This window comes from Protomyctophum parallelum (genome assembly GCF_964188405.1).
Source record: "Protomyctophum parallelum genome assembly, chromosome: 13".
Classification (NCBI taxonomy): Eukaryota; Metazoa; Chordata; class Actinopteri; order Myctophiformes; family Myctophidae; genus Protomyctophum; species Protomyctophum parallelum.
Genome location: NC_139708.1, coordinates 32,061,475 through 32,088,330, shown reverse-complemented (window position 1 = coordinate 32,088,330; position 26,856 = coordinate 32,061,475). Strand labels below are relative to the sequence as shown.

Below are 26,856 nucleotides of genomic sequence, written 5' to 3'. Positions count from 1 at the left end.
TGGTGTTATGTTTCTTTTTTGTTTTCAAAGGAGCCACTACTGTATATCAAGAGCTGACTCTAGTTTAAGATTAAAAATTTGAACCATATCATTCACTGGGGGAGTATCGGGCAGGGGGGGGCCCAGATGACGAGAGAACTCGTCGGCTGCAGAAGAGCTATTTTATGGTATATTCAGTGATGTTTTTCTCTAGATCAGAGACAGTCATATTAACCAGCCTGGTCTATTTTTTGGGGGACGCTGTGACATAATGCTCTGAGATTTCTTCTCCACCAGGGGACGCTGTGACTTCATGCTCCTTCATATAGTCCTTTTTAATCACACACAGATGTGTTGACTGTGAACAGAATATTCTGTTGAAGTCCTAGCAATTCACAAGCCAGTTGTTTTGGGCAGCACTCGTTTTGGTTCATGCAAGTTTTTACAGCAAATGCAGGAGTTTTTAAATACTTGAAAACAAGTCACGCTTGCAAGGCCTTGACAAGTCATACCGTCAGAGTTGGCAAGCCGTGGTGGACAAAATAAATGGTCACATTAAACAAAACAAGCACTCCGTCCACACATCTCAGCGAATCACAGTGGTTAGAGGTGGGAATTGGAGGTCAGCTGGCTATTTATAATGCTAGTTCACTGTTAGCTAAGCTAAGTCAGTGTTTAAAGGACTAACAATACCAAGTTATTGTGAGGTATTTCTCCCTTTTGGGTATCTGACCGGTGTGCAGGTTCCTAGGTTGTTTCCCGGGATTACGTGGGACACCAGTGAGCCTCACCTGGATGACAACGCGTGGTGACTGGGAGAAGTACCACAGGGGAAGCCCAAACAGACTCATCAAAGCCGTCTTGGTTTCATAGGTCTCTGAGCAGCGGGTGCTCAGGATGCTGCCACCTGGGAAAACAACAGACAGTCGTGTAACCACAGGGCAGGGCCAGGTTTGAAACTACACAACACAGAGATTAAAGACAGGGAACATCAACACTGGCACTATAAATATATAACAATATTGCCTTAAATAAATCAACAAATCCTCAGAGTTAAATCAATGTACCAATACCAATTTAACCTGTAAGCGTTCATAACTCTTAAGAGTTATGGATTTTGCTATGTACTGTATCTGTAACAACATTAAACGGTCTCCATTGCTTTCATCTATGCATTTTATGAAGCATACTGGTCACGTGAGTCATCACACTGGCTTAACTATAGAACCTGACCTTTGAGCTCTAAAAGTCTAATATCACCTGACACAGCTAATGCCTATATGGTCCATTACAGTAAAGAATATTAGCATGCATAGCCGGGTTATGCGGTGCGTAGCCTCGGAAACCCAGATGTTTTTATTTCCAGGGAGAAAAAGAAAGTCTGGGACCGAGTCCACTTCAATGCAGCATAGAGTAGCGCAAACGTCGATCACTCTCTGCTGATTCCTGATCGTCTGCACCTTTGATAAATTGACGCACACACGTACACACACTCCTCTCTCTCTCTCTGTCGCTCTAATGAATTAGTCTCATGTCGCGCAGCTGCATCTAGATTCTCCCGGCGGATCCTGCCAGGAGCTGCCTATGCCATAGAAAGCATAGGTGGACCCCAGGCTATGCGGTGCGCAGCTATATAATTTCTTGCATTAAGAGTATTGTGGCTTGTGGCTGAAAACTCATTTGAAGAGAGACATTATTCTTACCTCCAGACTCAAGGGCGTAGTCTACCAGGCCTGTCCGATCCTGGGAGTAGAGTTTCAAGGCGTTCTGGACAATCACTTGCACTTGCTAGGTGAGAGACAGAGGAGTCACATTAGGAGCTCGTAGACATGTCAAGTTGTCAACACACAAGATTTCTAGATTGTTTAATGATTGCCGTGGACAACAGCAGTACGGCGTGGCCCAGTACCTCTTCAGACAGTCCCTCTGCGGTGGCAGTGTGCTGGACGCTGGTGGACACCGTTTGGGTGATTGTGTCGGCGTGGGCCTGTGCACGGACCTGTGCCTCGGCCAGAGTCTGAACTTGTGCCTCGGCCAGAGTCTGAACTTTGCTCATCTCCAACTGCTGGGACACGTTCCTCAGAATGCTCAGCTCCAGGGAGGCCAGCGAGGCCTGCAGGTCCGCTCCGCTCACGTACCGCTGGGACAACCAGAGGACCAGTGCCTCGGGCAGCTCTCCCTGCTCCTCTCCGGCCTGCCCACTGCCAAAGAACAGAGCCTGCAACTCCTTACGCACCTGGGAGGACACCTGGGCTGATACTTGGGATGATATCTGTGAAAAGATGAATTTGGAAAGATGAATGTATATAGTATTATGTTCATGCTGTGTTGTAGTCTTTATAAAATAGTCTCCCAACACTGCTTAAGAGTAAACCTCTTATCTGTGTTCCTCATCACCTTGGTACGTAGTTAGGAATGTGTCTTATTACGTAATCGTTGTTTAAAATGTGCTATATGATTGATTGATTGATTGTTTATTTATTTTCCTGTCATGCACACATTGTGCCCAACCCTCAAGGGTTTATAAGACACCATTTCACATTTGCAATTACAGCATGTTTTACATTACATAATTTATGCATTTTACAGCATGTTTACATTACATAATTCATTATATTACACCTCAGATGTATACAGAGTACTCTGTTTTCTTTCCCAAGCTTGACAAATAAAATCTGCTACAACGAAAGTCCCTTTGGCAAAACATATCTCCATTTTTACATAGTCATTTAAATTTTAAATCTAGGAAATCCCCACATATAGAAGACATCTTATTAACCAAAATATCCCTTAAGTCATCGTATTTAGAGCAGTAAAACAAAAAGTGAACTTCGTTTTCAATTTCATCTAGATCACAGAACAGACAATATCTCTCATCTTCAGGGGTGGCACTAAACCTGCCAGTCTTATATAAATAAAGTTTGATTTGAAAAGATTCCATGACTTGACAAAACCTAGAAAAGTAGCACCATGTTTCTGTAGTAATAACTTCTCAGGCAACAGCCAAACTGACTCCGAAAAATGATGTGAGCAATTCAAAGAACCCAACTAGGATGCATCAGATGCTTCCAACTCTTTTTGATTTCCTAAAAAATGCTTAATGCCTTCCCTGCCAAATTTGCGACAGAGCGCCTGTGTTACTTACCGTCTCCTGGAGTGTGTCCAGTTGCTCACACTTTCCCTTGCATCCCATAACGCCCTGGAGGTCCTGTCTAATCCTGCCCAGCTCCGCTTCAAGCCTCTGCACCTCCGCTAGCAAAGCATCATGCTCTTCCTGCTTCACACCCACACTATGGAGAAAGAGAAGGTTATTTGCAGACCACATTTACCCCTTGAAGTCAGCTTTCAAGAAACAAGACAATGCTCCTGTCCCTGTGTGCAGTCTGTGAACGAATCCACACATATCACAATGATTTGATGATTTTGAGCTGACACACATGCATACAAACAGCATTTACACACACACACACACACACACACACACACACACACACACACACACACACACACACACACACACACACACACACACACACACACACACACACACACAGTATTCTAGATGGATTTGCCTCTGGCAACAGTGTAAACAAAAAATATAACAAGTATAACGGAGAATAAAGTTATGATGAACCCACTAATTAAAGCCTTGTATACCTGACAGGCGCTGGAGCTGGTGTTGGAATGGCTGCCTCTTTTTCTTTCTCCTCTTTCTCCAGTTTATACTGTTGCTGCTTCTGCCGCATCTCCTGAAACACATAACCATTAGGCGAAAAAAGAAATCAACTCGGTGCTCAGTGGAGGTGCAAAAAGTAAAAAAGGTACGAATGGTGCTTCAAGGATCAAAGGGACTATATAGCACAAGAAAGAGGGGCAATCCGAGCACCCAAAAAAGTTTAAAAAAAAAAGAGGGTGGCTATAAAATCACGTTACTATATTAAAGTTTAAAACGCCTGTTTCGACTCAACATGTTTAGACTTAAACGAGTCTTCATCAGGGCAAGTATGAAACAAGCACATAAACACAGGTCCATAAATACGTGAGACAAGCAAGTCAGGCAATCAGCATTAGTGTGGAAACACACCCAGAGCTACATAACCATTCAGCTTACTGACAGTGATCAGCAGCGTGTTATGTTTCGGCACATCAACATAAACCTCAGTCTCATTTGCGTGACCACAACCTTTTAATTAACGGCAACGTCGTGGTAGCGGTATGCATAGTTAAAAGAAACATGCAATCATCCTCCATCAAAGGCCTTTTACGTTCGAGAACCTGCATGCCTGAGCAGTAAATAATAACCCTGCTATTCGTAGGTATAGGTGTGTATGCCCTAGAGCAGAGATTCTCAAGTGTTTTATACCAGCACCCCATTTTACGGGAATTATTTTTGCGGGGCCCCCACAGTTGATTTATAGTGCAATTTCAAAATTTAAATAAAGCACATTATGTACAGTACACATTTGTAAATGGAAGCATACAGTAGTAGCTTAAATCTGTTGCAAACACCGTAATCAAAATACTAAAATAAAGTATGCCAGAATCACTTTCCCTCAACCGCACTTCGGGGCCTGACCCATAGTTTAAAAACCTCGGCCCTGGAGCATGTACTGTCTCGTGGGAAGTTACAGATAGGGATGTTCCCAGCGGTTAATATCACTGACGTGTACATGACCTTTGTAAAATAGTTTATTCGAATAGTTGAAAATTAATTACGGTAATTGAAATTAAGCCCCAGACAATAGCCAAAACTGACCACATTTCAAAGGCCAAATCTCAGTTTAAAACAAAACATATTAAGAGTATATGAAAGCCATTTAAAATGTTGAAAATAATATTCGAATCATATACACCTGCTCCCAAATAATTAATTACATCATGCCAATGCGCAGCGCAAAAGTCAATATACTCCAGCAAGTCAGCCTGAACAAAGCTGACCAATTCCCCTTAAAAAATAATTTCACCGGTGGAAGAAACTGCAGTCACTCAATGTTAATAGCATTTGTAGTAGATGACAATAGCACAATTTGAAATGTACACCCTATGGAGGCTTCATGGAGGTGGGACTTGTAGTCCAGGAAGGAAGTGAGACCACATTTCCATGACAAATCTTGGACATGAACATGGCGCCATGACCAAAATATCTAAAAACACATTGCACACATAAAAATCCCAGGAAAGTGTTTCTTGTGTCCTAAATATCATTAAAATAGAAAGGGGAGGTCGCACAGCTCGTAGTCCCGATGCCAAAAATACTCTTTTTATTGTTACCAACGTTAGACAAGCAAGTTGCCTTCTTCATACCCTGAAGGCGGCTGTGCAACCTCCCCTTTCTATTTTAAAGTTTGTCTCCCGTGGTCAGCACCTCTGTACTCTTGGTGTGCGCTCCTACCTTTGCGTTTGCTTCTAAATATCATTAAAATAGAGGTCTCTCATGGGTGCTCGAGGCAGCCCTGGGTGATCGGCGCCTGATATTTTGCTTGTTAAAAGCATAATTCTATTATGACAGAAATATGGATAAAATATGAAAATATCTCAATTAAAAAATACATTTCATAGAATAACCAAATATTTGAAAGCGGTTAGTAGAGGAAGCCCTGTTTAACCGTTTAACGGAATATGCACCCACGCGCACCCCTAGTTACAGAATTTTATATTTTGTGACACTGATTTGTACCTCAGTCTTGGCAGAAAGAAGTATGAGCAGCCCCTCAATTTCTGTCAGTTGCAGCTTCTGGCTCTGTTGCTCCTGCCGCTGCTCCTCGTCACTCTGCAGTGCACACCACCACAAACAAATGAACAAATGAACAGGAGAAGGAGAAAGGTGGGCTGGGTTTAGAGCTGGCTCGTTTGACTGAAAGGTGTTATTTGACTTTCAAATGTACTTTTCTAGCACAGTTTTCAAATGTGACAGAGAATAAGCATTTTGTCAAGTGCTTTTCTCCATATACAGTCAAAGGATACTTAATGATAATGTACAGTGAGACACGCTTATTTTCCAATAATAAAACATCAACATTATCCCACAGGACAATTTACAAGCAACAACTTGACATTAGCTTGAAATCTTGTGCTTCCAAAGCCATGTAAACTGAGGCAGAATGCTGCGTAATTAAAATAAAATTGCAACACACTCAAACCAACAAGAAAATGTCAATATCAAGACATCATCTCTAAAATAATAAACGTCGGGCTTGTACCTGAGCCCTGCGCGTGTCTTCCTGCTGCAGCTCTCCTCTCAGCACAAGGAGTCTTTGCTCCAACAGCGAGGAGACCCAGAGTCCCAGACTCTCCCTGTCGGTCTGCTGGTGGAGATGCTCCTCCAGGGCGTTGTAGAGGGTCAGCATGTTCCCATAGCGTTGCTCCTGCTTCTGGTCTCCCTCCTGCATCGTTCCCCACAGCAGAGCCAGCTGCCGCTCCACCTGCTCCAGACGCTCCAAGTCCAGGCTGGACACCACCACGGGAGGAAGGACGACGGGCTGCATGGAGGGGAAGACAGAAGGAGGGACACATGGAGGGGAAGACAGAAGGAGGGACACCATGGAGGGGAAGACAGAAGGAGGGACACATGGAGGGGAAGACATAAGGAGGGACACCATGGAGGGGAAGACAGAAGGAGGGACACATGGAGGGGAAGACAGAAGGAGGGACACCATGGGACACATGGGTTATGATATCGTTGTATTGGCAGTGGCGGATAGTACATTTACTTAAGTACTGTACTTTTAAGGTGTTTGTACTTTACTTACTTAAAAGGACCACTTCACCACTTTTCAACCTAACTTGATATATGTCCTCACTAATAATCGTGGTAAAATGGCACAAATGTTTTTCTACTCGTGAGTCTGTGTCTCATAGGAGGGCTGTGGGCAGTTCAGAAACCCGTCCACCAGTGACATCATCGATGGGGAATCCAAGCTAATAGAAACAGACTTTCTAGTACTAAAAAGTTGCAATGCGAAATGGAAGTCATTGTTCTCATGATAATAAAAATCTAAATACTTTTGTAAAAAAAACAATCTGCCTAACGATGATGTCACTGGTGGACGGGTTTCTGAACTGCCCACAGCCCTCCTATGAGACACAGACTGAGTAGAAAATGATTGTGCTATTTTATCATGATTATTAGTGAGGACCTATTATATGAAGATATAGTGGTGAAGTGATCCTTTAAGTATTTATAATTTTCAATACTTTTACTTCTACTCCACTGTGGATTTTGACATCACCCTACCCATATATAATAGTCTAATTGTCAATTGTTGTCTTTTGACTTTTGTGCCCTAGTTGAAGCCATTTCTTTGTCAAGCAGGAAGGACTGGTGGTATTTACAGAGCGGTGAGCTCATTTTACACAAATACAAGAGATTCAATAGTGGCATTCCCCCCAAAACGTAATACAAGAGATTCAATAGTGGCATTCCCCCCAAAACATAATTAAGTCAAATATACTACGGACACACAAACACCACGTGTACTCTGTCTCTCTCACCGGTGCCTGTGAGACTGGGGTTTCTGGGGTCTGCACTAGTGGAGCCTCCGGTGTGGGGACAGAGGCAGCAGGTACTGGTGCCGAGGCTGGGGCCAGGTCAGGCAGGAGGCTGAGAGGATTCACAGGCCTCCACTCAGTCAGGTTTATGGCTGGGAGGTAGGCCAGGAGGACAGCAGTGGACGGACACCACCACCATAAAGCTGAGGACAGAGACGTTGGGACCGAGTTAAGGTATGGAAATACACAGTACATGTACAAGCAGTGGAAACAACATTTCCACTAAAAAGATTTGCTGCTGGTCGATGTGGTCCAGGACATTTTTCAGATAATTGGGAAGATTCTAAAGCTGTATTCTTCTAGCGGTCTCGGTCCTATAGCACCACGGCCACCCATAAGAGATGCACTAGGGAAGAAAACAGTCTTACCCAAAACATCCCAGAGTTGCTAACTAGTGGCAAATATATTTATTGGTATACATGTTGGTACAAATTTCGAAAAGTCACTTGGCCGAAAACGTACTTTAAATAAAGATTAAATAAAGTCTTAATTTCATTCATCTGAAGAGATTAAAAACATTCCGGCTGGGAGAGTTTGTGCCGGCTAACAAACTCTGGCTGTGCAACAATATGCAAGGATATAGACCGATACACAGTGATGGGTAGTTCTGTCACTGGGAGCCCAGAGAGGGTGGCCTGATTCTGGTACTGGATTCCAAGCATGCTCTCTAGGGACGTGTGCTGGTTTGGACTCCAAGCGTCTGACTGCTGACAGATCTGTACATCTGTGTATGTGCGAGTGTGTGTGTACGAGGGTAAGTGGGTTACAGCTGCACTACAGTGGCATAGTGCTATAAGTCTGAGCTCTAACAAACTCACCCAGGAGTAGCAGGAGAGGCAGGAGGAACAGCAGGAGTTTCCAAAGTTTGGGGAGACATCTGGAACACAGATCCACAAACACATTTCAGACAATCGTCCACGTTGGAGGCAGACATGTGATGTTGATATAAACACTCCAAGATCCTCACAAATCAAAACTTTCACAACGCTTCAAAGGGAAACTGACACAGCAACCTTTCTTCCCCACCACTGAGAGAACACTGCGTTAAATCAAGATGAAAATAAATAATAAAATAATAATAAATAAATAATTCAACCATTTACGGTCACCGGGAGCCTCCAAATGAAGACCGAAAAGAATACTCAACTATGAAATGTGTGGGTGGTTAATCAATTTGTTGATTGGTGCACAGCCTTTTGATTAAATGAGATTCCCATTGAGATACATTTTCTGTCCCAATCTGAACACAGCGCTTCACCGTCTGATCCTACAATACCCAGAATTCACTGCAAAGGCTTGGATCTTGAGCAGTGCTCAAAAAGATTAAGATTATATGAAAGCCATTTAAATTCACCGCTATTATGTGACTGGTTCAAATATGCCAAGTATTTACATATGCTATACTTATACTTATACTTATGTCTTGGCACTCTATTCACTTGACTTTTAACCCGTTGTTTGACAAGAGTTCATGTCATTGACTTCAATCTTGCATTTTAAGTTGTTTAGTAAGTAGCATAGCATCTAAATGCCTAAATTGTAATTCAGCAATTCAGTCTCTCTATGACCGTAGCAACAAAGGCAAACATTTACTTTACTAAAAGTTGAGATGAGGGAAAGCTTCTTACCGCGTCAAGAAGAAGACGTTGAGCAGAGACACAAGAGAGACCAGCTGGTACCATCCTGTTGCAAGGAACCACAGCAAACCTCTGCCTGCCTTCACTGGACAGGAAAGAGGGAAACATCTTAGAAAATGGATTGAGTGTAAAATGACCCTTAAGTGTCTCTCAGTTATATTCTTAATACTTTTTGCTGTGTATGAGTAGAACTAACCTGGAGCCGCCAGGAGCATCCACAGCAGTGACAGCAGCCTCTGAACCACTGTCCCAGCCCCCGAACCAAGACACTGAACCACTGTCCCAGTCCCCGAACCAAGTCTCTGAACCACTGTCCCAGTCACCGAACCAAGCCTCTGAACCACTGTCCCAGTCCCCGAACCAAGCCTCTGAACCACTGTCCCAGCTCCCGAACCAAGCCTCTGAACCACTGTCCCAGCTCCCGAACCAAGACTCTGAACCACTGTCCCAGCTCCCGAACCAAGTCTCTGAACCACTGTCCCAGCTCCCGAACCAAGACACTGAACCACTGTCCCAGCTCCCGAACCAAGTCTCTGAACCACTGTCCCAGCTCCCGAACCAAGCGCTTTGCCTGCTCTCACCACACAGTAGCCTGGCTGGAGGAGGCAATAACCTGCAGGACAACATAGGGGAAAATGTACCTTTAGAACAATGAGAAGTAGGTCGATTAACCCCCATCCATTTAGTATGATGTGTCTCTGTCTAGCGGGACAATGGTAATTGATGTTTAACCTGTGTAAGCCAGGAGGCTCCACAGCGCCCCCACCAGGCGCCGAGACCTCGAGGACTTTTTAGTGTGGACGAGGGCCGAGTGAGTCTCAGTGTACTGCCGGCCTTTACAGTCATCACCTGTGTCAGTCCAATGACAGGATGGAAGCAAACAGACAGAACACACACAATGAATCAAATCATAAATTAACATGGACAGCAACTACAAACATCAGCAGATCCAATGAAAGCCACAAAAACAAATAATACAAATCCATGGAAAAATAGGGCAAACGTAAACGGACAAAAGCAACGCACAATTCCAGTGTGTGTGTGTGTGTGTGTGTGTGTGTGGATAGCATTTCTGTAGACTTAGATAGCATTTGATACAGACTTATAGCATGTTATGTAGACAGCACTATAATTGCATTGTATGTAGTCATAGCACGTCATAGTACATATGTATAGCATAGTAGTATAGATGTATAGTTTATATGTCATATCAAAGCAGGGAATCATAGCTTCAAATTGACATATTGGTTGTTCAGTTTGAGCCACCAGTTTTGGAGATATGGCTTATAGAGTAACATCTTGCAGAAAACAGCGAGTTGAGAAAACAGGCTTGAAAGGTTCACTTCTGTGGTCTCTAACATTACACCTACATGTTTAAGCATTTATTTCATATTTACATGTCAATTTCAGCTCTGACATTTATTTCAGACATGCTCTAGTATGTGAAGAGTCTGCCTGTGCTATTAACTCATTTTGGAAAAAATTAAATAAAAAAAAGTTTTTCTCCTCTGGTGAAAAGCTGGAATGTGCGCGATGGCAGTCTCTCAGTCACATATGTATAGCTTCATTATATAGATATTCCACTGTTACTTTCTTAGCTTACGCATGTTTCTTGATAAATGTTTTTATGTGATCTATTCCCATGCTTTTTTAGTTCTTGCTTAATGTAAGTCGCTCTGGATTAAGAGCGTCTGCTAAATGCCTAAATTGTAAATTGTAATTGTAAATTGTGTGTGTGTGCAGCCGAACCATTTTCTTTTCATGTTGATACCTGACAGACGGTTGACTTGACCCCTTCATCCATCCATCAAACACTAGGAATGTTCCATTGGTTATATAATGGAGACGGTATAGGCATACATGTTGTGACTGCTAGATTCTTGCTCTGCCTCTGTGGTTTATTGAAAAGTGTGTGTGTGTGTGTGTGTGTGTGTGTGTGTGTGTGTGTGTGTGTGTGTGTAAAAAGTCAAACTGAATGATAATAACAAAGGCAACAATAACTTTGCTTGGAACTTTGATCTATCTATTTGTCCATATTCTACTAATGGCAAGTAGATCAGGTCATCCAGTCAAATTTGTGAAAACTATTATTTTTATTCCTTATCATTATTAATGTTAATTAAAAAATAAAGAATGTTTTACATGTTGAAATGGATGGATGGACGGTAAGTAAGTAAGCCTTGCCGAGCCATGAGGCCCATAGGAAATGGATGAATTACATAAAAATTATATTGGATTTCATGAATTATGATTTTGATGAATCATTTCTGCGTTGGGAGGTCCGAAATGTACACACCCAATGGTCTACTTCTAACTAAAGTGCAGAATAAATGTCATTGAACAGTAAGCCTAATTCATAAACTGGTCTTCAAAAAAACGGAAGGGAGCGCTGGACCAGCATCTGTTTTCCAGCGGGTCACAGTGGTCAATAGAGGTTCACACAACCTCTGCCCACTCGTCCTAACGCAGGTCACGCATAGCATTAACTCTGTCAGTCAGGGTTACGATGAGTCTCAATGCCAAGTATAGATAGTGTGTGTGTGTGTGTGTGTGTGTGTGTGTGTGTGTGTGTGTGTGTGTGTGTGTGTGTGTGTGTGTGTGTTTGTCTACTTACACAAGGATCCGTTTAAATTGAGATGTGCTGAATCTACAGTCACCAGGTCTTTCACATTCATGCTTCCACAGAAACTGGAGTGAGCTGAAACAGACAATAATACATTTAATTGCAAAGCAACAATGCAATTCTATATTCCACGAGAAACCACTGGTCCCAAAGAGAAAGAAAGAATTTGCATGTCGCCAAGGTGACAAACAACACAAGGTCCATTTCCTTATGAAGAAGTATAGGAACAGAAATGCATGCAACTTTGAGTTATGCTTACAATCAGTACTAGACAGAAGACAGACCTATTAGAAACAGTGAGAGTTAAGATGTAGGAAACACTTCCATGAGCTGTGGAACAGAAAAGAGCATAGTAATGGAGAAGAACAGATTGGCTGAGAGAGAAAAGAAAACAGAGTGACAGATGTGCATTTCCTCTCACAATATAAAAACCATTATCCTCATCACAAACATCTTTCAACACAACATGTAAATGAGGGAGAGAAATAAAGAAGTATAAGAATAGGAGTTAATAAGAAATAGAAGGGCAGTGGGGTCCAGGGACTGCCACCCCCTGAACTTTTACCCCCTCTGAGGTGGGTACCTTTTCCTTCGTAGCCATTGGCCCTGTAGCCAATCATCCTGTGGAGCGTGCTCTGCTTAAACAGCCACAGGTGGGACACGCCGGAGCTCACAGACCGTCTCACGGACCCCGAGAATGAGGCCAGGGCACCTGGTGGCGACACACCCAAACCCACAACCACACATTGCTTGTTAGTCAAACAGCCACGATTCCATACCGGGGTGCTGGCTAGAGAGACAGGCTGGAGGAACGGTTCAGGTAGTGAAGCAGGTCTCCAAGTACAGAGATCCGAGGAAGAAAACCTTAGGAGACAAGCCTGCATGAGTCTGATAAAAGGGGTTAGATGGGAGATATGAATAGACCAGTCACCGAGGACAAGGAGGCAGCTCAGGTGAAAACTAACATGGGGAAGAGAAACCAACTGTAGCCTGTATTACACTTCACCGTACACCGAAAATAGATTTTCTACAAGCTCACACTGTGAGCCTCTAGGTCAGCTATTTTCGGTGTACGACACTCTTTTATGATGGCGTATAATAAATTAAGTAGAAGACCATTATAATATTAGTGTATTGTCAAGTTATTTTCACAGAGACTGCTGAAGATTCCAGTGCACTTCACAATACTGAAGGATACTGTGACTTCCATTATAACATTTAAGTTAAATAAATGTGTGGAGGTATATAACTTTGCCTGCTGGCTGTATGCACAAGACATTTGGCACAGATCAGTCCGGAAATGTGTAACATTAGCTGCAGACAACAGACAGACGTCGATGGACAGACCCTACCGGCTACAGAGCCAACCCATACAAAATGCAGCCACATCAAACAGAGAAGAGAGAAATCAGAGGACAGGAACTTGATGCTGGGTGGAGAAACACCCAGTGGTATACTGTGTTATGTATATATACCTTTTCCAGGGGGGCTCTTGGCCCTTGAGCCCAGCCAGAGCACACTGTTGAAGAGAAGGGTGACTAAGGACACTATGGGAGCCAGGGCTCGTCTGCTGTAGTGCACGCACGTGTGAGACATAGACACCAGGACACCTGGAGAGAAACACCAATGATGGTTACTGCCCGACCATAACACCCCTCTACCGCTGAAGAGAAACTGGATTCCTGTGCCAGAAATCAAAATCATATAGAATACACAATGTGCGGTTCCTAAAATAAATACATACAAGAGCAAACACCACGGCGACAGTCATCCATCACAGAATCATGCCTTTAATCAACATCTCACCTGTCTTGCTGCTCCGGCTCTTGTCTCGGGAATATATATTAGAGGACGAGGAGAATGATGATGATGATGATAATGCTGCCGCCGAGGAAGAGGAGAGTTTGTAGGCGGTGGCAGCAGCATCAGCAGCAGCCTGAGATGATGATGAGGAGGAGGAGGAGAATGCAGAGTGGGTGGTGAGGGCCTCCGTCCTGGGAGAGTGGATAGAGCAGTCTTTACAGATGTAGCCGTTGTGGACTTCAGTGCGGGACTTGTGTGCGCTGGCGCACACACCCCCATTGGAACTCGACGACCTGTGGTCAGCGCTGGAACTCCTCGCTGGAGAAACATTACAAACAGACCATTAAAACCCTAAGTGGTTGACCAGAGTCCCTCAGGGCTCTATGCTAGTCTAGAGTCTTTTCCGCTTTTGCTCTATACATTAATATATTCGCTGAAAATAGCCGATCGACAAGCTCGCTTGCCGAGTAAGTTACTCAGGAGAACAATTGCTAAATTAAAACTTATTTGAGACTTTATTATAATCGATTGGAGAAGGGAAGTGAGCCAATACTAGAAAGCTAACCATTACTGACCTGTGAGTTCAGCACCGTGACCTGACCCTGTAAAGACATAAAAGCAGTTGTCAGTTATGGCCTGTTAGAGCTCATTGACTTCACTCATAAATCAATTTGAGGGAGTCCCAGTTCGTTCTGTAGCTAATCACCGGCGCAACCATCACAGGAGTTTTACATACATCGATTAACCCTGCCTCATCATCCCATTGGTAAGCGTTTAACACAACTCATTAATCCCTACATTTAACACTGCAGCTTTAAATGGATACAGCCAACAAGAGGAGTTGAGCTACAATTCAGTTCCCTTTGGAATGCAGCTGTGCTGTGGAGTGACTCACTGGGGTGGGACACTATTTTCTTTTCTGACACGAGGTTTACTTTTCCGTCGACCGGGCTGGCGAGATCTCACCTCATCTCAGTCAAGCAGATTCATTGGCCAACATGTGTTTCCTGACTGGCGGCAATGCTACATACCATCACGTGATGCATTGTAAACATCAGATGGCATGCTGCCCCCACAGTATACGTTTCACTCTTTACTCATCTTCTAAATACTGTAAAAATACTGTAGTAGGCAATTCAAATGTTGATATTGTCGATAACATGTCAATATTAGCAAAAGTAATTAAGAAAATAAACAACATTGTAGACTCATATGGATCAAAATTGCTGAAACATTGTTTCATTTGAACTGTTCTGTTCTGATTGATGCAATCGTAGATTCTGGAATTTAAACTCGAAGGGAGTGTAAGTGATTTTTGTTAAAAGAATACAAAGATAAAATAAAAAGGGAAAGCTCCATTATTCAGATAGAAGCCAAATCATTGTGATTAAGTGTTTGTTAGTTAACAGGGGTCTCCCCATCTCTCAAACCCTTTAGGGAAAATATACATAAAATAGGTGTGGGCGCGTCAGTGCCCATACCCTAGGTGGGGTTGAAAAAAAGGGCCTTTCTGTGTGGAGTTTGCATGTGTCCCCTAGGGTTGGTACCCTTACAAAAAACATGCAGTAATCCTGGTCTCCAATAATTTCATCAGGCGCCACGTTATTCCAACCAGAAACTGGTTGGAATAACGTGTTCCTTCCTTCCACGCGCCTCCCTCCTGTCAGGTGAAAAGAAGAGGATTGGAATCCTCATGCATTGAAGGAAACATGAGGTCAGTCCATTGCTCTCCCCAGGTTGGCAGAGGGAGTGTAGTGCCCAGGATTACATTAGATAATTGATATTGGGTTACAAAAATATCGGGATAATAAAATAAAAAAAAGGATGTACCTAAAAGTCATATAAATGGTAAAGTACATGACGGCGCAGTTACAGTACTAACCCCAGTATCCATCGACAGTGGTGGTTGTGGTTGTGGTGGTTCGCTGTCTCAGGCTGGACTGGTTCTGAGAGGATGTGCATAGGGAGGCATCTGCGGCTGCGTCGCTTTGCTCCACGATGCTGCCGATTGGTGTGTTGGTGGCGGAGAAGGACAGGGTTTTCCTCGGAGTGATTGTCTGGCTCGAGGACAGAGACTGGCTGCTGGAACTGGACTGCTGCCTTCTGCTTCGTACCGTCCTGAGAGACGGGGGAAAAAACACAAAACAGTTAATCAAACTACTTTTACAAAACGTCTTTGTTTTGCTGGTGAAGGTTATTGTAGTGGATATGGCGCACAATATAAAAAGGTAAGCTTATCAAGTTATCATAATGACACAATACTTGTTTGGTCAAGATCCTTGACTGTCCCATGTTCAAGGAATTCTGGAGAACCTATTCAGTTACGGTACTACCGTACTATCATCTTCAAATAGCATACATGGACTGCAACGTTTAAATTCAGTGCCACATGACGCCTTTGGACGCCTATCCCGTGACACCCTCGTTGCCATGGGCGCCTTTTTGAAAGAAAAAAATATATTACAAATTCTCTCTTTTATTTATAATGGACTTCGGTGGCAACGAGGGCCAAAACTGGTATCCACCTGTGGCACTGGATAGGGCTGCAAACGTTAAATGGACTAATTAATGTAACCGATTACAAATCTATTTGAATTTTCTCAGCATTGAATCGTTGATATTAGAGATAAAAAACATTTGATCAAAAAACATGCTTCTCAATTATTTGATTAAGTGAAAAAGTAACATTTGCCAAGAAAATAATCGATAGTTGCAGCCCTAGATGTGATGTACACGTGTGATGAAGACAGAGGTGAGGACATTTGAACAGACCCACTGGCAGACAGTCTCACACATACAACAGACAGGCTGGTGTGGTGCGAGCTGCCGCTGCGAGTACATAAGTCACACTGTGTGTGGGTGTGTGTGTGTGTGTGTGTGTGTGTGTGTGTGTGTGTGTGTGTTTCTGAGACGTGCTGTGACAGCCTTACCGGGCCTCTCTTCTGCTGCTGCTGTAGCCGACACTGCTGCTCTGCTGCTGGGACTGGGAGTAGTCGGCCTGCAGGCTGTCGTTGCCATGGAGACCGCCACTGGTCTGAAGACGCAAGCTCCGCCGTGACATCCTGGGAGAGTCGAATACGGGCGCGATCTCGTGCTCCTTCTCGAACTCTAGGGCTGCCGTCGAGTAGCTGGAGCTGAGGGAGGAATGGTTACAAAATGAGTGTGAACAGAACAGATATTGACACCAGAGAGATGACATGGGAAATGACAAGTGAAAGAGAGACAGAGAGAGATGAAGGTGTGGAGAGTGAGAGAGGTGTGGTGAATGGAGGTGACTAGGTAACCTCAAACATGAGTCAGCCAACAGGAGATATTCATGACTGCTGTAGGGAAATCAACTTGACACACACACACACACACACACACACACACACACACGTTGACCTGCCTCAACATATGAACGGTAGTACTAGTAACCAAAACAAGCAGAGAGGCAGCACTGAGGGAAAACACAAAATAGCTGTGAGGCGGTCGTTCCTCGTAACTCGCCAAAGGGGCCTGCCAGGAAATGACTCACTCCGCAATACACACGCGAAAAACGGAGAAGAATAATGGGATCTCTGTGACAACAGGCAAGCCCCCATAGGAACAATAATCAGATTAACATAACCGCAATGTATGAAAAAGTACAAGAAATGATGAATAGTAATTAGTAAATATTGACTTGTATACTACAGTAGGCTAGAGAAGCTGACTCACTATGGCAACGCCCCTCTTGGCAGAGTCAGTACAAAGTCAAGAGGCCAACATTCCAACCAAGAGAGACTTGGATGAGGGCGGTTAGCTCTGCCTGTGCCTGCACTCAACTAGCCTATTCCAAATATATCCTTTCTACATCGAGTAGGGATGCAAGAAACCTTCTTAAATCTTATCGGGCCGTGCATATCAATATCGTGAGCCTGAAAAGTAAGTTGTCTGCTGTTCAAAATTTAATAATATCACAGGAAATGCTTCTAATGAGCGCGGTAATTAATTGTCCTATAAACGAACACGCAGATGAATCTGAGAATTCACCTTTGAACTCGCTGGATCGTGTTTTTAGACTCGTAGAGAATATAGTGCAAAAACTTTTTGTTTTAACCAAAGATGATCACTTAACCTACCTTTAACTATACACTGAAAGCTAAGAGTTCTGGTTAGATAGCAAAAAGTATGAAACAGCATCCTAGCGGAAACTGATGAAAGTTTTACATTCAAAAAAAGAAATTTATTTTAATCTAAAATACATGTTTTCTCCATCTCTGCCTCTTGCCAAAATGTTTTTGAATAAAGACCGCTGCCTGCTATGCAGACATAAGAAAATATTTTTGAGTCTCCAGTTCTCTCAATAGACGAGCAGAACAGGACAGACAGGACAGACAGGGCAAACGCTGAGTGGGTAGAATGGACGACTGGACGTCTTGTAGAAACATTATGAACCGTTATTACAATATGAAACGTTATTACATTATGAGTTGCTACACGTCTGTTTATCAGCCACCAATAAGGTCACTGGTTCACCCTCCAGCCTACCCAGTCTATCTGTCAAAGTGCCACTGAGAAAGACACTTAACTTCTATAGCTGCTCTCCGGGAGTCCTATTTATTAATGCCATCCACTGCCCCCATTAAAGATAGGTTCCAAGCAGAGGACATGTTAATAGTTAATCGCTGTTAAGAAATAATTAATTAAACTTAACAGTTAATAATTAATTAAAAATTCTGCAGTTCTATCATTGGGTGGTTTTCTGTGCTGTCTGCGCGTGGCACGTTGCCGAGGAACGCATATGTGGGCCGGTAAGAAAACCTTGGTAGCCACAGAAATGTCTCTGCTGTGATGTGACAGACAAGACGGTGCACTTTTCATTTCATTCCTCACACAAAGAGGCCATTGCCTGGCTCTGTATCACAAATGGTCAAATAAATATTTGATTACCCCATTTTGACCTAAAAATGTCTTCTGACTTCTGCATCCTGACAGTTTTCTGAAAAAGCTATGTTTCTTTTTTTTATATATATTTTTTATCCCACGATTTTGTAACCCATTTTTCACCCCTGTGTCAATCATCTAATGTGATCCTGGACTCTACACACCCTCCACCAACCTAGTCCCCATATATGGGGGACAAGGGGAGAGCAACGGACTTGAACTCATGCTTCCTTCACGCCTGAGTGTCCAAGTTTTAAAAAAAAGCTATGTTTCTATGTCAGTGGTTATTCGATTTTTCAAAAATAGCAGACCTACAAGCTCATAGCGCGCCACAGAGTGCCGCGCTATGAGCTTGTAGATCTGCTATTTTTCAATAGCTAAAGCAAAACATAATGCTAACACCAAAAGGGGTTCCCACCCAAAATGGGTTAAGGAATATAATATGCCTTTTGTATTCTTTCTGTATATCAGCAAAGTGTAGATTTTTATGTTTGACATTGAGGGAAATTAAGATTATCAGATATATATATATAAAACGGCGCTTATCAACTAACCGGTTAATCGATCAAAACGTATTATCAACAAATGACTTAATCGCTAATTCCCATCCCTAACAGTGACAAATACCCCCTAAAAAGACTAAAAAGACAGGACTGGCAGGGTGGGTGGGTGATAAGGAGGAGCGATGCATCCTTCTTATCACCGACTTTGAGAACAGGCCGTCCACTTCCTGCTTTTAAACACAGTGACACACACTGGAGTGGAAGTGACCTCCCTGTCCCTTCCATAAACAAGAGCTGTTGTTTGTTTTGGAGGACATTGAGGACAAACATTTGGTGACACAGTCAAATGCTGCATGCTGCAAGGACCTATACGAGAAAACAGCCTAATGGAACACATGTGACGACAAAGCCATTATACCGCTCCTATTGTGCTGAACATGACTGTATGTGTTGTGTTCTGTGTGTGTGCGCGTGCAATAAACACATGCGTTGTACAGTTCAGCTGAGCCGACCCATCTCAGTCTACTCTGTACTGGCCCTACGGCTCGCTCAGGCATACCTCACGAGCCTCAAGGCCTCACTGTAGGCACAGCACACCTGGGTTGTTGTAAAGTGATTAAAAAAAGTCATGCTTTTGTGACATACCCAGAATATTGAATTAACAAAAACAAGTGACTCGGCTCATCTTCCCCAGCCATCCTGGGAAAGACTAGCAAAGCATAGAGTAGATGTTGTTCTCCGTCCCTACACCTGGCACTAAACCTCCAGGATTACACCTCCCCACCAAGAGCCAATTATGGGCTTTCCTTTTCCACGTGCCTCCTACCTCCTACCACAGAACCAATGCAACACATCGGTACCGTTTGACAGAATTTGACAACCACTGCTGGCCACTATTAATGAGGGTTAAGTTGAGCGTAGCAACGTGACAGTCATCTGCGAGGTTTGATACTGTGTGTGTGTGTGTGTGTGTGTGTGTGTGTGCGTGCGCGCGCGCGTACAGTTTACTCAAACATCACACTGGTATGTGGAAATAGAGGACAGATTTACCAACAGGGTGGAGGGTTATAGGGCTACTGTCTAGTGTCTGCCATGCCAAGGTTACTCTGACTCCCCAGAGAGCTAACAGTCTGTGCAGGAGGGTGAGATAAGAACATGTTGGCATAATCACTTCTCCATTACTGTGCGTGCGCATGCATACACTGCGACAGCACACCTCCCAGCTTCCAGTTCTATAGACTACACACAGCCATGATGATGTCTGTGTGTAGTCAAATTCAATTCAATTCAGGAAGATTTCGACGTGTGCAGCAACACCTGAAACGCTGGGTTGGCACTTTTGACTCAAGCCTATTAAAATTGCTTTCAGCCGGCCTAAAAAGGCACTGCATGCTTGAGCACACACCTGAGGCAACTCATCATGTCAAATATTCACATTTGGCATGCATATATTTAGACTATGAAGGTGGAAAACAAGAAGAAAAACATATATTAAACCTGGTATGCCCCCCCTCACAAAGTAACTCGTTACATGGTCAGCAGCCCTCTCCAACAGCGGTGTTATTGACGATGCAAACAGCAGCTGTGGTGCACATGCACTGTGACATGCAGTGGACACACACACACACACACGTGTCTTACACTGAAGCTACTGCCGCAGCACATAGTACTGCAGTGTTATTAGCCACCCTCCTGTCTGCACGCTGAGCCAGTGCACTCCTCTTCAACAGTTGCATCTATGTTGTAGTGTGTCTTGCCAGTACACAATGACGCAAGCATGCGTTGGTAATGACCCCGAGACGGCGCCTGTGGCTTCACATCACTAAGCAGGGCAGAGTGTGTGTGTGTGTGTGTGAGAAGTAGGCAGTACCGTTTGTAATAGAGCCTAGACATCCAGCCAGGCCATCCAATGTACTAGTGACAGACACAACTCAACCCCCTGCTCTACATGTTTGATGGGTACTTTGGCCCACTGCTCTTCAACTGAACACAGCTGGCAATGATATCACGTCGCCTTGAAGCACAAGGGCTTATCAAACTAACGCAAACGCGATAGTCATGCGGCATGCCTGTAAATAACTGTACTATATAGAGGCAGGATATTTTATAGTCAAAATCAGTACAATGAAACAGTAAAGCATGCTAATTCAATAACTATATATTAAAAAGAAACACCAAAAGAGGATAATTACTAGTGATGCACCGAATATTCAGCTGCAGAAAATATTCGGCAGAAAATGGCTAAAAATGCAATTTTGGCCTGTTCGGTTTCGGCCCGAATAGGCAGAAAATATCACCGAATAGTGTATGCAATTAATGCATTCAAAATGAATAAATGTTTTATGGACCCATAATAGTGATTATTATACAAGTTAAGTTAACAATTTCTTTTGCCATAAATCAGGTAGTTTTAAAGTACAGCCATGACAGCAATGGTAGGAAAAAAAAGATATAGAATATTAATCATATTCGGTTTTCGGCCAACTGTTTCCTATATTCGGTTTCGGCCAAGAATTTCCTTTTCGGTGCATCCCTAATAATTACCCACTTTTTGCATGCGCCTATGTTCTGTAAAATAGTAGTTTGCATAGCCCGACACCAAAATAGCTGCGATAGGCCAATATCAACCAATAGCATCGGCTGACCAATAAAACAGTCGGGCTAACGGGCTCTACTGTAATGTTGTTTTGCTTTGTTTGTAAACCATTTCACTTGTTTCAAGACTATCGATCCATGTGCCTCTTTCTCCCTGCAGCTCCCACGTCAGTGATATAAATAGAGACTCACTGCTAGAGAGAGAGACACACACACACACACACACACACACACACACACACACACACACACACACACACACACACACACACACACACACACACACTGCACACACACATAATCCGGTGCTTAGCTGTCCAGTCGGCCCACAAGACATTCCAACTAAAAAGAGCCTGACAACCCCACTGCATTGACTGCAATAAGAACATTTGGTTAAATGTTGCCTGAAATATAATCAAATCTGGAGTCAAATAGTGGATGACGAAATCAGACATGGCAGAGATCTCCCTTTGCTAATATTTAAATTAGACCTGAAAAAAACAATGTGATGAAGCAGGGGTTTAGAATCGGCAAAACAAGTCGAGTCAGAACCTAGAGAACTTTGACGCCCCCCCCCCCCCACTCTAAATCCATGACTGTCTGCTCTACAGTGCTCACACACACACACACACAGAGATTATAGAAACCACGTGGGTTGTAAATCTCAACCCCAAACCGCAGGTGTGGTTACACAAGGCCTGAGGAAAGTGTGCCAGAAAACACAGACATGCATAGTTGCATACACACAAATGCACCACAGTGTGCGTTTGTGTGCATCATGCATGTCTGCACACACACACACACACACACACACACACACACACACACACACACACACACACACACACACACACACACACACACACACACACACACACACACACACACACACACACACACACACACACACACACACACACACACACACACACACACACACACACACACACACACACACACAGTTTTCAATAAACCACAGAGGCAGGAGCAAGAATCTAGCAGTCACAACATGTATGCCTACTACTGTCTCCATTATATAACCAATGGAACATTCCTAGTGTTTGATGGATGGATGAAGGGGTCAAGTCAACCATCTGTCAGGTATCAACATGAAAAGAAAATGGTTTGGCTGTTTTAGTGCAAACACATTGATTGAAAATAAGGAGTGAGAAGGCAGATCAGAAAGCACTTCTTCAAATAAAAGCGTTAGTTGGCAGGTTAAGGTTTAGGTGAGATGGAGGAAGAAATGGAGCAGGGTTGCCCACACTTTTTTGACACGAGAGTCACTTTCAAAATGACCAGCTCAATAAGATCTACCCACCAAAAAAATGATCCCATTGCTGAAATGTGTTTAAAAATCACACCAGTGTGAACCAAGTGGTGCAACACCCGTCTATTGGTTCTCTGTATCGTTCCAATTTGTATCATTCCAATTTCTTCTCTGTATCGTTCCAATTTCTTCTCTGTATCGTTTGCGTCCAGCAGGTGGCAGCCATGTCACATACTTCTCTCGTTCCAATTTCACACATGCGCACACCACTCGTGCTCACACAGGTACACACACACACACACACACACACACACACACACACACACACACACAGGTACACAGCTACACGGACATTGCAAGCTGGATGTAGAAGTGGTTGCACCACTTAAAAATGTACCTGAGGGGGCTTTGGGGCTTTGGCATAGCGGCACTAGCGTTACATATAGTAAGACATAAGACAATGGATTTTTGTATAACAACTTGTCAATCAAGTAAGTCACCTTAATTGTGTCAGATGCCATTTTTTATATTCAAATTAAATATATTTTTAGGACCATGCCATGTGATCTACCTGCAGAGCCATTGTGATCTAGGGCACCCCTGAAATAGAGGGACAATCACCCCTTAAAAACATAAAAAGAAAAACAAATCATTTGATTTTTGATGAAACTGACATTGTATTCATGGTTGTTGATGTTATATTTATGCGATAATGCACAATACTTAATAATTAATTGTTTTAAATGTAGTTGTAGTTTAAGTTTGTAATTGTAACTGGTTTTCTTATACCGTCTTGTAAAATGTTTTCATATTAATGTGTTTTATGTGTGGACCCCAGGAAGAGTATCTGCTACTAAGGTAGTAGCTAATGGGGATCCAAATACCGTAAACAATAAACAAGTGAAAAAGCTGCAGACTTAAAATTTGTTACAAAATGTTTCATAATTCTTCAAAATAAATACTTTAAAATGTCCAAAAGTAGCAGAAGTTGGAAAACAGATCTACAAAGCTATTTGCCATAGGACAAAGTATATCGTATATACAGTATATAGGAGCCACTCCCGTTCAACACTAGTACCACACTCAGTGTTTACACAAATTAGACTATATTGAGCATCTTATGCCCCAAAAGAGCGCCCACTCCTGCTCTATGGGGAACATAAAAGCAGAGTGCTGTACAGTATATTACACAAGCACAGAAGGGCAGGTCCCACCTTCCTGTTTCCTAAAACCATTAAGTGAGCAGCGACAGTGGTCTCCCCCCCTGAGGCCTATATTTATCAGAGACCAGGCCAGGGACTCATACAGAAAGCACTCATATTTCCATCCGTCTATCTCCGGGTGGGAACAAGCTGGCTCTGTGATTATGATTGCCAACCTAATTTTCCCTCGCACAGACTGCCCTACACTTTTCCCCCCGCTCTTTTTTCAGTTAACGGCCTTCACTCTACAGTACATGCTCTTCAGTCAGCCGTTTCACGTTTCCGTGGTTGCCATGGAGACTGATCCAAACAGCTCCCTGGGCCCCAGAGTAAGTGAGTGGTGTTTAACTATAGACAAATGCATGCAGGGATGTTAAGATAGTTGTGCAGATATCACAACTATCTGAGCCATTTGGTATCGACTACAATAAGTTTGATCAAATCCAAATCCTTTGTATATTTACCCCACCGGGCGCCACAACGTGTGGCAATGGTTAAAATGTCTGCAGTGGAGATATTGTGGATGGGAATTTACAAATTAATTTGACCTGGACCTATTTCTGCTAACTTAAACTGCTCAATCAGTATTCAATTATTAAATTCTAACCAAATGTTTCACTTTAGTGCGAAACATTGTGTACTCTGTATGCAAGATGCAGGAAGTGAAGTCTATCATTGCATCAGCAAATAGCTGGCTGCAAAGCTTGCACCAAAACAAACAAGACAGCAATGTCTTGGAATATTTCAATTATGGAAATGCCACTATGGCAACCAGGCGGACTTGGTCCATTCCCAAGTGGGTGATATGCTGAAGTTTAAAGCCTGTATGTATCGTTTCAAGAGGAGAACTTTCAAAATAACATGGTCAATGACAATGTGGAATACCGGTAAATGTATATCAATACAGAGGTTTCCAGTATAAACAGTTTTCCACTAGGCCAATGGTCCAAACTCACTCTCACAACAGATGTCCCAGCAACTGTGACAACAGACTACTGTACTGTGTGACAACAACTGTCAAGTATATACTCAGAAACACCTGTAGCCTACTGGAACGCACCGTGGTTCTTGTCTGAAAGAACTTGACAGCCATGACTAAACCTGGGCAGCCCAGTCAGGCTGAATGCTTTTTCGCTCATTCCTTCAGTTGGATGGATGTAGCTATTTGGACAGAACAGAAGATGGTTCAAGTTTGGCTGGGATCAAATTTTCAGGCCTGAATCTTAAACTATAGTGGAATAAGTTGTCATTCACATACATGTCATTATTATTACGCTTGCCTTTTTAAGCTACAACTGACTCTCTTATCATTTACTGCTCTAGTAATTACATACTAGCATTACATATCAAATCTCACATGAGGGAAAACACTAGCTATGACTTTAGGCCCCACTGACTGATCATAAAATATGGAGGGGCCTAGTAACTGAACACAGATGCTGCAGAGCTGCAAAGACCAGGTGTCTCTGTATGACACAACTCAGTACAGTCTATAGACCATTGCTCAAGCATAGATCTAGATACTGTAAAGCAACATGATACATGTCTACAAGTAGGTATCATGTTGCTTTACAGTATAGTTAGTTAAGGGCAGCAGGAATGTATGAAAACAGATTTTCATATTCATTCAATGAATATGAAAATAATACGTCATACTTTCCTGCTGCCCTTAACTAACCACATTCAAATGCATATTTCCATGTATGCATTTGCTATGCAAGCGGTAATCAGTATGCACTGCTGTTGTTTGACCTTGCCGTCCTTCCCAATCAACAGAGTTTAGCATGGTGTAAATAGCCTCACTATCTTTGCTATGTCATAATCCAGGGAGAAAGAAAATGGCAGAAGGCTTGTTAACTATTGTTAACTATTCTTAAAAGAGTAAGTTAATCATGATTGCATTTCAAATGGATTCTAGTTCAAATGACACGTTTTCATGAATTAATTCATATTGTTATAGCCAGAAATGATTGAAGAAAGCAAGAGAGAATTTCATGCAGAGATAAATAAAATAAACCCAGCCAGGTTTTGGTTATCACAAATGAATATAGTGCAATCATGGTTTTGGATTACAGGTGCAACCTTACTCTTAGAAGACTATATGGATTTCCCCTGTAAGTATTCTTAATGATATTATAATTAACTAGAATTGTAAAATAATCCAATAAGAGAATATTGCACACCCCTGAGGCATTTGGATATTTCAAAGTAGACCGGCCTGCCTCACGGTCTTCTTTATTGATAGGTTGAAAGTAGACTGACAGGAAATGGGGAGAGAGATGGGGGAGGAGACACGGCAAAGGCCGTTGGGATCGGGAGTCGAACCCGCGGCATGCCGTCAGGCTGGCTCGGCAGCGTGGGTGCCCGCCCGGACGGTTGAGCTAACCGTCCGGGCCTTCCTGAGGGCCCTCCTGAGGGCCCTGAGGTTACTCTTACTATTTGTCAAACAGTATTAGATGCAAGAAGGCCTCCCTCAACGCGACCAACAGTTGCACAATCCTTTAACGGAAATCATTGGGTCAACAATGAGCTTCAATGTTGGATGTCAGTTAACCCAATAACAAAATAATGTTTTGTTATAAATCTGTGAAACGACAGCAGTCTCACTGGCACTGTTGATGGCATCTCAGATTCTCCATGGAGCTAGCCCCAGCCAATTCTGCACTAGGGGCTACTAATATAGCTCTGGGTGTGGGGTGGAAATTAAACTAAGCTTTTTATTGGCACCTCCTCTCTCTGTCTCCCACTCTGAATGCAACTTGTCTAGAGGTCTTTTGACTTCTGACAA

The 26,856-nt window shown here is 43.0% G+C and overlaps 1 protein-coding gene across 9 annotated transcripts in view; it reads right to left on the bottom strand.

The window, feature by feature from the left end:
• The window catches only part of sun1b (Sad1 and UNC84 domain containing 1b), a 41,668-nt gene that overhangs the window by 5,893 nt on the left and 8,919 nt on the right, over positions 1-26,856 (bottom strand). For 6 of the 9 annotated variants that reach the window (XM_083780166.1, XM_083780162.1, XM_083780163.1 and 3 more), the window contains 19 exons: positions 16,521-16,724; positions 15,473-15,708; positions 14,166-14,192; positions 13,594-13,908; positions 13,264-13,397; positions 12,371-12,515; positions 11,779-11,862; positions 9,897-10,013; positions 9,361-9,777; positions 9,156-9,249; positions 8,346-8,404; positions 7,471-7,670; positions 6,180-6,458; positions 5,657-5,749; positions 3,637-3,728; positions 3,125-3,269; positions 1,889-2,251; positions 1,683-1,767; positions 771-886 (listed from right to left, as the gene is read on the bottom strand). In XM_083780166.1, coding sequence (XP_083636292.1) covers positions 771-886; positions 1,683-1,767; positions 1,889-2,251; positions 3,125-3,269; positions 3,637-3,728; positions 5,657-5,749; positions 6,180-6,458; positions 7,471-7,670; positions 8,346-8,404; positions 9,156-9,249; positions 9,361-9,777; positions 9,897-10,013; positions 11,779-11,862; positions 12,371-12,515; positions 13,264-13,397; positions 13,594-13,908; positions 14,166-14,192; positions 15,473-15,708; positions 16,521-16,651 — 3,132 coding nt within the window. In that variant the 5' untranslated portion in view covers positions 16,652-16,724. Of the gene's footprint in view, positions 1-770; positions 887-1,682; positions 1,768-1,888; positions 2,252-3,124; positions 3,270-3,636; positions 3,729-5,656; positions 5,750-6,179; positions 6,459-7,470; positions 7,671-8,345; positions 8,405-9,155; positions 9,250-9,360; positions 9,778-9,896; positions 10,014-11,778; positions 11,863-12,370; positions 12,516-13,262; positions 13,398-13,593; positions 13,909-14,165; positions 14,193-15,472; positions 15,709-16,520; positions 16,725-26,856 lie in introns of all 9 variants that reach the window. The other 3 variants (XM_083780164.1, XM_083780161.1, XM_083780165.1) reach the window with 3 other exon arrangements.